The sequence below is a fragment of the Myotis myotis genome, unplaced genomic scaffold, assembly GCF_014108235.1.
Source record: "Myotis myotis isolate mMyoMyo1 unplaced genomic scaffold, mMyoMyo1.p scaffold_m19_p_19, whole genome shotgun sequence".
NCBI lineage: Eukaryota > Metazoa > Chordata > Mammalia > Chiroptera > Vespertilionidae > Myotis > Myotis myotis.
In genome coordinates, this window is record NW_023416323.1 from 42,463,347 (window position 1) to 42,479,187 (window position 15,841).

General features: G+C 53.6%; 1 protein-coding gene across 3 annotated transcripts; it reads left to right on the plus strand.

The window, feature by feature from the left end:
* The first annotated feature begins 1,242 nt into the window (after nt 1–1,242).
* On the plus strand, nt 1,243–14,440 carry DNAJA2 (DnaJ heat shock protein family (Hsp40) member A2). Of its 3 annotated transcripts, XM_036345085.1 has the most exons (10): nt 1,243–1,732; nt 1,930–2,022; nt 3,101–3,160; nt 3,455–3,678; nt 6,756–6,836; nt 7,069–7,202; nt 8,916–9,112; nt 12,982–13,126; nt 13,272–13,399; nt 13,918–14,440. In XM_036345085.1, exons 1-10 carry the CDS (start codon nt 1,655–1,657, stop codon nt 14,107–14,109), a joined length of 1,332 nt encoding a protein of 443 aa, XP_036200978.1. In that variant the 5' UTR covers nt 1,243–1,654; the 3' UTR covers nt 14,110–14,440. The 3 variants fall into 3 exon arrangements, with proteins under 3 accessions (XP_036200978.1, XP_036200976.1, XP_036200979.1); XM_036345083.1 differs by lacking the exon at nt 1,930–2,022 and having other exon boundaries at nt 1,580–1,732; XM_036345086.1 differs by lacking the exon at nt 13,272–13,399 and having other exon boundaries at nt 1,589–1,732; nt 13,918–14,095.
* Nucleotides 14,441–15,841: the final 1,401 nt, after the last annotated feature.

A 15,841-nucleotide genomic window follows, 5' to 3' on the forward strand; every position in this document is an offset into this window, starting at 1 on the left:
AGCCCGGGAAGGGTCACTTGCTCACAGCCACGTGGTTCATCCACGGCCGGGCCGGGCCGGGCCGGCAACCCACACACTCCGACTCCACCACAGCCAAACACCGCCTCTTGAGAACGTCTCAACATGTGAAAAGGAAGTGGGGAGTGGGAAATGATCGAGGCCTTCCCTGCACTCAGATCCACACCTTGTGGGGCACGAATTTCCCCCAAGAAACCTACAGCCTGTTCATGGAGCTCAGACGCACGCCCAGAGCCCACACGAGACCTGTCTCCAAGCGCAGTGGGACCTCCTCCGCGGAGGCAGCCTGTCCCAGGCCGAGGGACCCAGGAGCAGGGCACTGAGGAGCAGCATTTCCCATAGGATCTGTGGGAAAGGGAGGAGCGGTGGGGTTTGCAGGGATGAATTTGCAAACTCCTTGGCATGTACTCGAGGCCCTCCACAGCCAGGTCTTTAAAACGTGGGTTTTGTTTTTGTTTGTTTGTTTCATATGTTATTATTCTTGATTTGAGAGAGGAAGGGAGAGGGAAAGAGAAGCATCAGTGTGTGGACGTAAGAAAGTAACATTGATGAGCCACCTCCTGCCTCCTGCACTCGGGCATGTGCCCTTGACCTGGAATCAAACCTGCGACCTCTCCGTGCAGGAGAGAACGCCCAACCCGCTGACCCACACGGGCCACGGCCACGCCAGGTCTTAAGGAACAAGGAGGAGAGATTGTCCTGAGATGCTGGTGCTGGGTCTTTACTACCAGGGCAGGCTCCAAAGGATCGACATCCTATTTGTTTGTGGTCTTTGTGTTCACAAATATGGCTTATGCTTTTGGAAAACTTTGTCCACATACCTTGTGGACAGGAGACCATTGTGAAGATCTAAGTGTGGACTAGGGATTCGATGAAGGAATTCGTTAAGTGTGATGCCGCCTTACAAAGTCGTCTCTTTTTTTAAATTGATTTCAGACCGATAGAAGCAGCAATGATGAGAATCATAAATCGGTGCCTCCTGCACGCCCCCTACCGGGGATGAGCCCGCAACCCGGGCATGTGCCCCGACCGGGAATTGAACCCGGGACCCTTCAGTCCGCAGGCCGCCGCTCTACCCACTGAGCGAACCGGCCAGGGCCACAGGCACCTCTTAGGTGCACACGTGTTTAGGAAACGGTGCTTAGGAAAGAAGATGAAGGTTAGGACATAGGGGGGTGACACGTGACTGCCGTGCTCCTGGGTGTCATCTGCCCGGAAGTGAAACTCCAGACGCGCACCCCCAGGGGCTGTTTTCACCGCCAGCCCCGAAGGAGCCGGCCCCAGGGCAGCCGGCATCGGGAGGGAGGCTCCCCGCGCCGGGCTGGATGCCGACCGCCGGGCCGGCTCCGTGACCACCCCCAGGAGGGAGCCCCGGCTGTGGGAGCGCCGCGCAGAGAGCCCTCGGCGGCCGCTCCGGCTCCGGACGCGGCGGGAGGCCAGCGCACGCGCCCTGCGTTACCGCCCCGACCCCAGCGGCCGCCGGCGCCGGGGACGGCTGCGCGCGGTGACGTCACGACGCGCCGTGCGCCGGGTCAAAGTGCAGCCCCGCCCCCGCTTCCCCCTCGCTGTCTCCTCGGCCTGCGCCGCTCTGTCCGCTCCGCCGCCTTCCTGCCTGAGCGCCACCCGGACGGCCGCCATGGCGAGCGTGGTCGACACGAAGCTGTATGACATCCTGGGCGTGCCGCCTGGCGCCAGCGAGAACGAGCTGAAGAAGGTACCGGGGGCGGCGGGCGGCGGGAGGGGGCGCGGGCCTGCGCGGCGGCGGGGAGGCCAGGCCGCGCTCCCGGGCTGCCCGCGAGCCGGCGCCGGGCCCAGGCCGGGGGGCGGCGCGGCGAGACCGGCCGGCCGCGGGCCTCGGGCCGCGCGCCCCGGCCCCGCCTGACCTTGGCCGCCGGCCCCGCCCGCCCGCAGCTGCAGCAAACACGACCCACCGCTGCGCGCACGCCGGGCGCTTCCTTCCTCCCTCCCGCGGCGGGCGCCGGGGTCACCCTCCTGGAAAAACAGGTTGGACCGAGGCTCCCGGCCCCGGGAGGGACTTCCCCGCCGCGGACGCCGGCGCCGCGTCGGGCGGAGTCCCGGACCCCGCGGGAGGGAGGGAGGGTCGCGGCCGCCGGCCGGTGCGGCGGGGCGGGTGGGCTGTTTGCTGGGGCCGCGGCCGCTCCGCCCTCCCGCCCGCGTGGACTCGCGCGCCGGGGGCCTGCGCCTGGGCGCCTGGTCCGGGCAGGTAAGCGGGCGGTGCTGCACCCGCTTCGGGAGGCGGCGTGGGTCCCGGCCAAACACCCGAGTGTCCGCCGACTAAAAATAAACGCGAGGCCTCGTCGTCGCGCCGCGCAGGCCCCGAGGCTGACCGCGCCGGATGGCACAGCACCCGAGGCAGCGGATGACACCCCCCCCCCGGCACCTCCACGGGCCCGCAGGCTGCGCACCCGCGAGCGGAGAAAACCCGAATCGGCCCCTCGGGCGGCGGGACGGGGACCGTGGGGAGGCAGAGGGACTTCCTGTTGCCCTACCGGAAATGCCGGCCCATTATGTAATGCGTGGGCCTGTGGATGAAGACCTGGGTGCAGGGCAGCGCAGCCCCCTCCCCCTAGCATGTACCTGCCCTTAGGCCGAGGGCCGCTCAGGGCCTCAGACCCCACGTGAGTCCCCCGCATGAAAAGAAAACACGACCCGGAGCTCCTCTTGGCTGGGTTTCCGGTGGCAGTGCCCTGCAGTTTCTTACTGGAGTCTTCTTGACCCGGTTACTGGCCATCGGAGACACTGGGCAACAGTGAAGATGAGGAGCGTTGAAAAACCCAGCGTTGTGGGTTTTCCTCTCTGTGGCATTGTTTCATTGTTTGCATCTGGCTTCAGTATAACCTCTTTTCAAGCATAACTGCCGTCTGCTTTCTTGTATTAAATCAGTGAGTAAACAGCGTCAAGATGGAAGGCGGCAATGGTTCCAGGGAATAAAAGCTATTTTTGAAAGGTTATGATGCTTCTCGGAAAAGTGATTATTAAGTTGGTACTTGCAAACCTTTAAACCCGTCTTTGTATCTAACCCTCCCTTTTTTGTTTGTTTGTTTTTTGCCCCTTATTGAAGGCGTACAGAAAATTAGCCAAGGAATACCACCCTGATAAGAATCCAAATGCTGGAGACAAAGTAAGTAATTTGAGACTTTCCCCCCCCAAGGTTTCAGTGTTAAACTTAAGTTGCCCTCCTTGTAAAAGGAGTGTAAGGAAAGTCCGTTAATGCCCGTGAGCCCAGCTTTTATGGTCAGAGGATTTTGGTTTTGTGACAGGAATACCAACATTCTGGGCCATGGTAGGCGATAAACAGGACCAGGATCAAACCAAAGGCAGCGTGCACCTTCCAGAATTAGGTGGATTCTGGATTCCTGTAGCCTTTCTCCACTCTTCTATTTAAAAATCCGATCGTTTTCCTTTTCCTTTGTAGTTCAAAGAAATAAGCTTTGCGTATGAAGTGCTATCAAATCCTGAGAAACGCGAGCTATATGACCGCTATGGAGAGCAGGGTCTCCGGGAAGGCAGTGGCGGCGGCGGCGGCATGGATGACATCTTCTCGCACATTTTCGGTGGGGGCCTGTTTGGCTTCATGGGCAATCAGAGTAGAAGTCGAAACGGCAGAAGAAGAGGAGAAGATATGATGCATCCACTCAAGTGAATATTTCTTTCCTTTTTTTTTTTTTTTTTTTAAGTACTTTCTTTCAAGTAGTAATAGTAGAGGAGAAACGGTATCAAAAAATGTTTTATCTTTCATCAGAAAACAGTCGTCCATGAGCCTTACCGTCCTCATTGGGTGACTAAGTTGAATTTGGTAACCTGGGTGTTTGCGTTTTGCTACAGATCTTAAAGGGTGGCTGGTGTTTGCCCTGAGTGGGAAGATGGTTTTGTTCATGTGCTCCCCAGGCAGAGTACATGATTGACGTTTCCAATGATGGAGGGTCTCCTCTTTGAAGTATTTAAATCTTCCAAGTCACTTTTTATTAAAAACATACTAGCTGAGTGCTTGCCCGGCTGGTTTGTTTGCATGTTGTAGTCGCTCATTACTTGATCCTCAGTGAGAACTCCGAAATTGGTTTCCATGGAGCTTGCTGGCTTCAAGCCTGACATTAACCTGCCAACATATGAATGGGTCTGACCTTGATCTTAGACTGTGAGTGAGCTCATGAACCTGCTATAATTTGAAACTAGCTTTTTTACTTTGTAAAATTTGTGAGGCCTTGGGTCCTTTCAGCTTTTTAAACTGACAATGGTTTTACAAGCAAATGCCAGGGACTAAATTTCCAGTATTTAAAATATTTCATATTATCTATTCATTTGAGCAGATTAGAGGAAGTAAAGCATAACCTGTTACATTACTTGACTCTCATTCTTAAATTTGTATATTAAAAGAATTTATCCTTAGAAATGTTATCATTTGGATATTATTCCAAGGGTAACACTTGTGCAGTGTTGGTTAGTTTTTCATATTTTTCTTTAACAAAGAAATGGTCTAAGGCAGGGGTAGGCAAACTTTTTGACTCGAGGGCCACAATGGGTTCTTAAACTGGACCAGAGGGCCGGAACAAAAGCATGGATGGAGTGTTTGTGTGAACTAATATAAATTCAAAGTAAACATCATTACATAAAAGGGTACGGTCTTTTTTTTTTTTTTTTTTTTTTAGTTTTATTCATTTCAAACGGGCCAATCCGGCCCGCGGGCCGTAGTTTGCCCACGGCTGGTCTAAGGCCTGGCCGGTATGGCGCAGTGGTTGAGCATCGACCTATGAACATGGAGGTCAGGATTTGATTCCCAGTCAGGGCACATGTCCGGGTTGCTAGCTCGATCCCCAGTGGGGGCCTGCAGGAGGCAGCCGATCCATGATTCTCTCTCATCATTGATGTTTCTATCTCTCCCTCTTCCTTCTCTCTGAAATCAATAAAAGCATTAGAAAAAGAAAAAGAAAGAAATGGTCTAAGAAGTAAATAAAATCAAGAGTGCTCGATTTCATGGTTCTTCATATCTCCTTTGCGTTTTGTTTCATCGTATGCAGTACATGCAGTGTACTTCCTGCCGTGTTCTCTGGCATTACTTAACATTCCCCGGTCTGGCAGCATTTCGTCTGGGTGGCTGTGTGCTGCTCCAGCCGCGGCGTTAGTCGCTCCCCTTTCCCTGGGAGGGCGCCAGTTTCTCCTGTGATCGGCGGTGCTGCTGAGGATCTGCGTGCAGCTCGCTCCTTGGCAGACAGTCCCAGGCCGGCAGCTGTGTTTTGAGGCCGAAAAATACAGCCCAGTTTCCTGGTAGAAACGGCCGGTTTAGTCCCACTGGCAAAGGGTTCCAGCTCCGCAGACCATTACCCACGTTTTTCCTTTCTTGGCTACGTCTGTTGAAATGAGGACTTACCTGGCCTCTTGGTGTGGTCTTGCGTGCTGACTGTGATGTGATGTGCCAGGGAGAAGCCCTACCTGTTTGTTTTCTGTCCGTGATTTGGTTAAAGGTTCTTATGAAAAGTAAAAGGCAGGTACAACCAGGGGCTTTTGTCCGCGGTGACGCTGGGAATGTTCGTCCGTAAGTGTTTTATTCTCATGCTGCCTGGAACCTGTACAGTCTTAGCTTCGATAACAAGTTTGAGAAAGTTTGAATACCGCAGAAGACTATGGTCTTTGTGGAATACTCCCAGCTATTTCTTTGCTCCTCTATTTTAAAGTAAACCTGTACTCGCCAAAGGAGATGTACCCACGGTTGGGAGGGTAAGACCAAACTGCACTCACGAAGGACAGTGTGAGATTCAATATGCGTAGGTCCCTGGAGGTTACTTTGGAAAAGAATGGTCCTGTAATTCATCTGTGCTGTGTGAGTAAAGGCACTTTGGGTTCTGTAAGTCATATTTTTAAATATATTTTTATTGATTTCAGAGCGGAAGGGAGAGGGAGAGAGATAGAAACATCAATGATGAGAGAGAATCGTGGATTGGCTGCCTCCTGCACGCCCCCTGCAGGGGATCGAGCTGGCAACCCAGGCATATGCCCTTGACCGGAATCAAACCCAGGCCACTTCAGTCTGCAGGCTGACGCTCTATCCGCTAAACCAAACCAGCTAGGGCTACGTCATAAATTTTTAATAGACTTTTTAACTCCACCCTTTTTGGGTCTTAGAGCTCTGAAAATTTGGTAAAAGTTGATGTAGTTTTGCTTAGAATTCGCTGGGTTCTTTAGAGCTTTAAGACTTGTAGGCTCTCTGTTAAAAACCTGTTCTCCTCCTCTCTGTCACACTGGAGATAAGGCCACTTTTTCCCTTTCTTTTTTGAGACATGCACTCCGAGTGCCACCACCAGTTATAATAGGACTTTGTAGCCTTTCTGAATCGCCCGTGGAGGGTGCAGAGCCTTGTAGTGGAGGGAGGACTGACTTAGCCTCGCTGTGCCCGTTCTGTCCTGGAAAAGGGGGTTCCTGCCTGAGGCCAGGGGAAGGTTGTGCACTTGAGTTTGCACTTACCAGTTTCATCAGAAAACGCAACAGCACACACTGGCCTGACCCTGGTGCTGGCTTTGGGCGCATCTGTACTGTCCAGGACCGTAAAATCTTTCTGATATTTCAGGCCACAAAACAAAACCTCAGTCGGTGGCTTCATGAAAGGTGTTTTAAATTCTTTGTTTGAGACGGTTATAGTGAAATTTGCTGTTTCAGCTGTCGTTTACGTCTGTATTTAAGAGAACTGGGCAAAATTTGATTGAACCCAATTCTTTTCTCCCCAGAGTGTCTTTAGAAGATCTGTATAATGGCAAGACCACCAAACTACAGCTTAGCAAGAATGTGCTCTGCAGTGCGTGCAATGGGTAAGTGTGTCCTGGTTTATGACTCAATCTCATCGGCGCTCTCAGTGGCACCCTGAGTGTCTGCCAGAGAAAAGTTGTTCTTGATTTAAAACTCACTACTCAACAGAACATCTCCTGGGCCCTCTGCGAGTCAGTTTAATAGTCGCTGAGGGTTGAAGATGAAGGTGAAAAGCACAGTCCTGCTTGTCTTGGTTGGTGGGCAAAAGCTAACGGATGCCTTTGCTTGCTTTAGCCAAGGTGGAAAGACAGGGGCTGTTCAGAAGTGCAGCGCCTGCCGGGGTCACGGCGTCCGCACCATGATCCGGCAGCTGGCCCCGGGGATGGTGCAGCAGGTGCAGTCCGTGTGCTCCGACTGCAATGGAGAAGGTGCGTGCTGGGCTCTGGCCTCCGGGCTGGGGGGTGGGTGCGCAGAAATAGGGAGGCGCACAGTTTTTCTTTCTCGGCGTGGTTGTATCTTCCTGTTAAATAAAGAAAAGCCACGGAGAGTTCTGGAAGGAAAATATGAAAAGAATTACTCCATCAGGCCTGGGCCCAGGGAAATGTTTCTCCTTTCTAATAGGAGGATGGACAGATTTGTCCTTCAGATTTGTAAGGGGATGTTTGATGGAGGGGGAAGCAGCCAATGGTTAGTTACCCTTCTGAGAAGAGATGGCTTCCTGTGAGACAACATGGAGACCACCAGCCTGCTGCCTCCCGGGTAGACAGGACTGGCAGTCGGGCCTGCGGCCTTGGGGCCGTGCTGGCCAAAAAGACTTTTCTGCCTTGACCGAATGTTCTGTGTCTGCAATGTCCAGAACAGTAACCACCAGCTTCCTGTGGCTCCTGAGCTCTTGAATGTGACGGAGGACCTGCGTCCTTAGTTTAAACGTAGAGCCGTGGCTGGTGGTGGCTGTCAGAGCGGAGAGCACAGGTTTAGAGCATCCTTTTCCCAGTGCTCCTGGGAGGGACGAGTCACTTGGGGAAGCTGCCTGTTACCTTGCCCGCGAGAGGGCTCGCGGCGTTTCCCTTTCACTGTGCCTGACAGTCCGCTGTCAAGAAGCCAGAGTTGGCAGACCGGCCCGGGGGCCATTGCCACTTGGAGGCACTGATATTTTGCAGAACATGCTTTGTAACGTGTTCTAGAAACAGACTCAGAAGTTATTGATGACACATGTCCTCTAAGTACATTACAGGGTGCCAGTCAGCCATTAGAAATCGGCACTTCTTTCAGTCTATGTACAACTTCCATTTTATTTCATTAGACACTGATCAAATGTTTCAGAAGAGTGCGTAGGGAAGGAAGGAAGCGGCGTGCCCTGAACGTGGCGTGGAGGGACTCGTGCCACCAATGCAGCGTCTAGCGGGTTTCCGCAGTTGGCCTTGGTCGTGAACTACGTTAAAGGGAGACCCGTAGTAGGGCGCCTGTGCAGCTTTTCGTCTGTGAAGGAAATGAAATTCACTGCCAACTGCACAGTAATAATGAGCTATGAGGATAGTTACATTTTTATTTGGGTTAAACACATGAAACTAAGGCTGAACACAAAAATGAAGAAGCGTCTGTAGAGCCCAGCACCTGACACCCCTTGTTTTTGTTTTTTGTTTTTTTAATTTCATTTATTTCAGAGATGAAAGGAGAGGAGGAGAGAAGCATCCATGATGAGAATCATGGATTGGCTACCTCTTGCACGCCCCCTAGTGGGGATGGAGCCCGCAACCCGGGCATGTGCCCTTGACTGAAATCGAACCGGGGACCCTTTAGTCCATAGTCACTCTATCCAGAGCCAAACCAGCTAGGACACCTGACACCCCTTTTGTTTCCGGGCCCTCGGCTTTGTTTTCACTCCAGGAAGAGAGGACCAGGAAGGGTTTAAGGCACATTATGCTCAGAAATGGAGGAGGCCTGGGTAGGTTGGCCTTCAGGGAACCAGCAGTGAGGTGTGAGTTTTTGATATTAAGAATGATTCTCTAATCAAAATGTTAGGTGGCTGTTAAAGGAGTTCAGAAAATGTATTTAATGAATAAAGGCCTTAGCAAGACCTACCTGACCTAAGAGGGCAGCCGAGTAATCTCACTGGAAGCTTGCCTGGCCTCTCTTCCCAGGGGAGGTCATTAACAAGAAGGACCGCTGTAAAAAGTGCGAGGGGAAGAAGGTGATTAAAGAAGTCAAGATCCTCGAAGTCCACGTGGACAAGGGCATGAAGCACGGCCAGAGGATCACGTTCGCGGGGGAGGCAGACCAGGCGCCCGGAGTGGAGCCGGGAGACATCGTTCTCTTGCTGCAAGAGAAGGAACATGAGGTGAGGTCCTTGGTGTTGGCTCTGTTCGGGGTGGGGGGTGCGTGCGAGGGGCGGGTCAGGTGTGCCTGGGTTTCCTGGAGCAGCGCTGTGCACGGGGAAGTGCCCAGTGGTCCGGCTGAGGTGTGGGGCGGCCTGGTTAGCCCGGTGGGGCCCGCCGTGGCATTGACTAGCACTGTAGCTCGTCGTCTCGTGGTCTCTGTCCCCGGCCTCCGTGTCTGAAGACGAGGGCCCGGACCAGAAGGCCGAGGCAGCCCCGGGGGTGGAGGGCGGCGGACAGGGCTTCAGTCCTCGGCGCTGCTCTGTTGTGTTTTGCACACTGGGTGCCCGGCGAGATTCTCTGGGAAGTAAAGGTTCTGCAGCTGAACATTTTCTTACTTTACACTTCTGATCAGAGTGTACTGCATGTTATGTACAAGGCAAAATTAGCGTCCCGCGATGTGGCCTAGTGTGTGGCCCTTGGGTTGTGCCGTTGGCTTGTATTTAAGGCGCTGTGCGTGCACTGTAGACCTTTATTCAGGGAGAATAGATCAAGCTATCTGTGAAACAGCCCTTCAGTAATCACTCAGATTCTTTTAAAAAAAATTGTTTTTTAATTGATTTTAGAGAAGGAGAGGGCAAGAAGGAGAGAAGCATCAGTGAGGAGAGAGAAGCATCAGTGAGGACAGAGAATCATGGACCGGCTGCCTCCTGCACGCCCCACACTGGGGAGCGAGTGCGAAACCTGGGCCTGTGCCCTGACTGGGAATCGAGCTGCTCATAGGTTGGTGCTCAGCCACTGAGCCACACTGGCCGGGCCCCAAATGCTCGGCTGTAGCAGCATTTGACGGGGCTCTGGCTTTGTCCTTGGTCCCATTGACTCAAGTTCCAGTAAAGGTCTTCACAGGTCATCCCCCTTCTTGTTTACACGAAAATTTTCTCCCATTTGATGGTGATTTCTACCAATCAAGTTTAAGTCACTTCCAGAACCCAGTAGAGGGTGACGCTGCCCTGCAATGCAGATTCTGGGAATGTGACGGTTCCATTCCCTCGCTGGGTGAGTTGCCGCCCCAGCCTTTCTCGGGTATCAGTCAAGCTTCTAGCCTCGGCAAAGCTATAGGTTGCTCTAGACATCTTGGCTCTTTGTGGATATTGCCAAGCTCACAAAAAGCGAGGATCTCTTAGATTGCTGGGAAATAGTAATTTCTAGAAGTCGTCCTTAGGGTCTTGTAGGCTGGAATATCTGTAGCTCTTTTATGAGCTTCTGTTAATCAGCGCTGTGTTCGGCCCTGCCTTCCCTGCACAGCGCCATACAGGGCGTTAAAGGCACAGGGATAGAAAGACGGCCAAGGAGTGGAGATGGTTAGGGTCCGCTGGGCACGGAGCAGGCCGGCTGTACGGCGGCACGGCTGTGTGTGGCGCCCCCGTGACATCACGGGCGCAGGGGCAGTTATCGCGTGGTGTCTGCGCGCCGGGCAGGAGGGCGGTGAAGTCGGAGGGGGTAGGAATGGTGGTTGGTGTTCTGGCATGTCGGACTTGTCTCCCTAAGTTCAGCCTGTACTGTGGCTGTACAATTCAGTGGGGATTTAAACATGGAGGTCAGTGGACTTCAGTCAGTTGTGACTCCCGTGTAGCGGCGTTGGCCTCCCTGGGCTTGGCCCAACTGCACACAGAGCCGGTCCTCCCTCAGGGCGGTCATCGGCCCGGGGAGGGATGCATAGGCTGCCGTTCTGTTGGGGCCGCGGGGCGGTGTCTGAAGTGATGTCACTGTGGCTCGTGGGCCGCTGTGGAGTGCGTGGCTTTCCAGCAGGCGGTCCCACTGGTGGTCTAACAGGAGACGGCAAAGGCCAGCGAGGGGCTCACCTCGGGAGCGGGCAGGGTGGGGCCTTCCCGGCTTATGACCAGGAAATCTGAACCCAAGATGAGTTTGGGCAATTGTTTTTGTTTTGTTTTTTAATGTGTTTTTTTGTTTGTTTTGTTTTTTTTCAGAGAGGAATGGAGAGGGGGATAGGGAGATAGAACATCAGCGAAGAGAGAGAATTATGGATGGGCTGCCTCCTTTCCGCCCCCTTCTGGGGATCGAGCCCACAACCCAGGCCTGTGCCCTGACCAGGAATCGAACCTCGATCTCCTGGGTCATAGGTCGACGCTCAACCCCGGAGCCACGCCAGCCGCACTGGGCAATTGTTTAATTTCTACCACTGAAAACTTTCTGAACCTTCTTAAGAAAACTTGACTAGTTTGAACTAGTTCATGAAAAATCTTGTACTTATTTTTGTGTGTGTTTTTCACTCCCAACTCTTGTGCTGAAGTAATGGTGAGGCCATGAGGTCAGGGTGGGGCTGTATCTGAAGCAGCATGTGAATCTCCTGAGGGAAGCACTTGCTGCTGGGATGCTGTGTATTGTGTGTGTTCGTCTTTCTGTGTGTGTGTGCGCATGTGTGCACATGCGTGTGCTGGTGATCTGGCTGCCAAGGTGCATTTGCACGAAGGACCGTAGGACCTGGTGATGCTAGTCCCTCCTCTGTTGGTTTTTCAGACGTGATTGTTACTTTTAAGTGGTTTGCTGCCTCGTTCTTGGTAGTTTCTCTTCATCAATCCTGTTTTTCAAAAATTTCCCAATTGTTCTTGCTTGCGTGTTCTCTGAATTTTAACATCAAATTGGCTAGCCTAACCCCCCCCCCCACCACCACCCCAGAAAAGCCCAAAAAACTCAGACCATTTTTTATTGGAATCACATCAAGGTGAGCCCTCCTGTCCAAGATGCCCAAGAGCAGCGCCCGCGTCTTGCCCCTCCTTCCAGCAGCGCTGCTTTGTAAAGAAGTGCGCCCAGGTGGCTGCTCCGGCTCATGGGAAGGCAGAGAAAAGGGGGCCTTGAAAGCAGGTCCGGGGGTGAGCCTAGAACGCGCTGCCGCTGCTGCCCACTGGCTCTAAGTCTCGTAGGGGGGCCGGGGAGGGGGAGAAGAAGGGGGAGCGCGCCGGTGTAGCCTTAACTGAAGGATGTGTGATTCAAAACGGTCCGTTCCCGGCTGCGGCTGCGGCTGCGGGCCCTGGGCCGCTGGTCAGGATGATGTGCGAGGTCAGCTTTCTTTCGTGGGCAAATTTGGGAGGAGGGTTTGGGACAGGGGCTGCTGTTCAGGTTCCTCTCTGCGCAGAACTGCCCAGCATTCTTTGGAAGAGAGACTAGCATTGAAAAATATATAGGTGACAATTTCCTGCAGTTCGTTCTATTATATTAAACTTCACAAGTGAAGCATCTGGATTTTGTGAAAAGCTGCGAGGCAGGCATGTGCAGAGGGACGTGTTTTCCTGCCGTGGAAGCGCAGAGACACTCTCGATGTTGATGGAGTGACCTGGGCGCTCGTGGCTGAGTCCACGGGTTTATTGTTGATTTGCATTCCTCTAGACAGGTGTGGGCTGTAGGGGAGCGGAAACGTGTTCGTACCTGTGCCACGTGACGCATGGCGTTGGCGCCTTTTGTGGCTGAGCGTTGCTGGTGGAACTGCTTATGTTGAACTTGGCCTTCCCTTGCCCTTGTTGGGATGCTGTCTGGGGAGCACTCCAGGGGCGAACCTGCTCCCAGAATCCCGCTGGGCCCTCTGCGCCCTTAGCTTGGAGCCGGGCCAGGAAATGGGCCTGCAGGGCCCGCCTGTTTGTTTCTGCGGCCTCAGCTGTGACTTAGGTTTGAGCCTTTGCCTCCCAATTCCAGGGCTTGCCTGGTGGAAGTTTCTGGCATATTACTTGAGAACGGCTAGGTTTTCTTACATAAATTTAGGGCGTGGAGACGGGGCTTTGCACTGGATGGTAAAATGGAAGTTGTGAGGTCGGTTCGAGGCACAGAGCATGGCTGTGTGGCTCCGTCTTGAGGAGATGTGTCTGCTGCTTTCCTCCAGGTGTTCCAGCGGGACGGCAACGACCTGCACATGACGTACAAGATAGGCCTCGTGGAGGCGCTCTGCGGCTTCCAGTTCACGTTCAAGCACCTCGATGCCCGTCAGATCGTGGTGAAGTACCCGCCGGGCAAAGTCATCGAGCCGGGTGAGTGCCCACCCTGATGGGCTTCCTGTGCTTTCGTAACGCCCGCTTTTCGCATAGTAGGTGGCTCTTAAAAAGAACATTACTGAGCGCTCTTCTTCTTGGATAAAGCGCTTCATACTTTCCCCACGACTTACTCAAATACCAGGGTGCGTCCGGGTGGTTCGAGGGGAAGGAATGCCGCAGTATCGGAACCCCTTCGAGAAAGGCGACCTGTACATCAAGTTCGACGTGCAGTTCCCTGAAAACAACTGGGTCAGCCCCGACAAGCTCTCCGTAAGTGCCCCCGCGTCCGCAGCGGGCGCTGCCTTCCGGCCGGTGCCAGCTGCGGTTCTTCGTCACCTTCCATTGTCTGTGGTGCCAGGAGGTCAGCCCGTAAAAGTGCTTTTTAAGTGTGTGCTCCGTGGCTCTCCTGGCTGCTGCTGAATGAGGATTGCCGGGGCCAGTGTCCCGGGGCCGGGGCTGGTGATAGAGTAGAGCCCACGGGGCGTGGTGTGCTGGGGAAAGGGAGTCGGGGGGGTCCCCTCGCCTGAAGGAGGCACCCCCAGCCCAGCCGGCTGGTTCTTCGTGCAGGAAGGCGTGTCTGCGTGTCCCATGTTTCCGAGTGGGCAGGTGGTGGCTTGTTTTCTAAGCAGCAGAGGTCACACAGAAGAGATGTCTGCAGGTGTGGCCTGCGGTCTCGGCTTCCCTCGCCAGGGCAGCGCTGCTCACTTGAAAGGAGCCCGCCCCTTGGGCTGTGTGTGGGCAGGGGTTCCTGAGCCGTTGACAGCGACCTTTTTTGTGTTTTAACGAAGGAACTAGAAGACCTTCTGCCATCCCGACCTGAAGTCCCGAACATCATCGGTTACACAGAGGAGGTGGAGCTTCAAGAATTCGACAGCACCCGGGGCTCGGGAGGCGGGCAGAGGCGCGAGGCCTACAACGACAGTTTCGAAGAGGAGAGCAGCAGCCACCACGGCCCCGGCGTGCAGTGTGCCCACCAGTGAGCCGCGCGGCGCAGGCGGGTTTCCTCCGCGTGCCCGGTTGGTCTGCAGCGGCCCAGCCAGAGGGTCTGTCGATCGGAATGAACTGATGGATATTTCCTGGTCTATGTGTAACTTTAAAGTCGGTATAGTATCTACAGAGTGTATAATTTAACTAACCACAGAGCTCTGCATCTTCGTCTGACTGGTCTGTACAGAGGAGAGCACTCGAGGAGGCAGGACTGACACGCGTTCCCAGGCCCGTCCTGGTCTGTGCGCGGTTTCTATCAGTTCCGTGTAGATTTTTGTCCCATGTTTGCAACTCGAAGTCCACGTTGTAAGTCTGTGTCCAGTGTAAGCTTGTGTTTGGCTGCACCTGCGTCATAAGCTGCTACAACCAGAATAAAGAGTTTCCCAGCCTGCGTCTCGCTTAGGTGCGTGGGAGTGGGCTTTGCGCACAGGGCTTGCAGCTGACGGAACAGTGGGAATGACATCCGCGCTGGTGGTCACGTTGTTGGGATTTTTCTTCTTTTTCTTGTTTTTTATCATCTTGTGAAAGGTTTTGAAACTCGATAATAAAGAGCAGTTGGTGTAAATTATTTTTGTGTCACATTTTTAGGAGGAAAAACACATTTTTTTAAATTGATTTTAGAGAGAGGAAGGGAGAGAGAGAAACATCGATGTGAGAGAGAGGGAGACATTGATCGGTTGCCTTCCATACCAGCCCAGACCGGGGGTGGAACCCACAGTCTGGTATGTGCCCTGGCCAGGAATGGAAGCCGCCACCTTCAGTGCATGGAATGATGCTCCGACCAACGGGGCTACACCGGCCGGGGCAGCAGGAAGAGCATATTGTGAACTGTCAAATGGATCCTTAACCTGGAGAATGGATTCTCGTTCTGGCTCCCAAGCCGCCCTTAAACCTGTGGGCCTGACGCCATGCTCAGGCACACGCCCATTTGATCGTTTTACACCATGAATGAAAGTTTGACGGTAGAACCAGGCTATACTGGCTTCCATTGATGCTTTGTAGACTCCAGGACACCTGAGTTACACGGCTCCTCAGTTACAGCTCTGCACATTGGGGCGACATAGCCTCTGCACCCCACCATCGCCCCTTTATTTGTAAAAGCAAGGAAACCGCAAATCAATACTAGAGCCACATCTGCATAGAGCCTGTTTCCATTAAATGTTCAGTTAAAGATTCTGTCTTCATCAGGCTGTGTGTTTGAGGTGGGGGAGGATTGATGAGATGGGGGAGGATTGATGAGATGGGGGAGGATTGATGAGATGGGGGAGGATTGATGAGATGGGGGAGGATTGACTCCCGTGCTGTTTATGGAAAAGCAGGCCTGGGTTGGTGTGAGGACAGTCGGGCACAACCGCTGTGTGAAGGGCGTTGTGTTGCTCTTCCCACCTTCTCTCTGACCTTTCCCTTCCCAGGACACACTTGAATTTGAAAGAAGAGACTCCGTGTACTCTTTACATTTGTGAGAGAACTGAAAAGGGAGTTTTTCATGTGATGCCATCCCTGACCTAAATATAACGCACGTAGTCTCTCCTAGGTCCGCCCGAACCTGAATGGGCAGAAAGGTGTCCTGGCATTGCTCCCGGCCGCGAGGTTTTGATGGCTGTCCTAGCCACCTACCTCTGTGGTACAAAAACGACAGCCAGCCTGGCGAGGCGGCAGCACGCAGTTGTGTATGCGAGTTCCTTCCCCGCGCACCACCTGACGCGTAAGAAACAGTGGCGATAC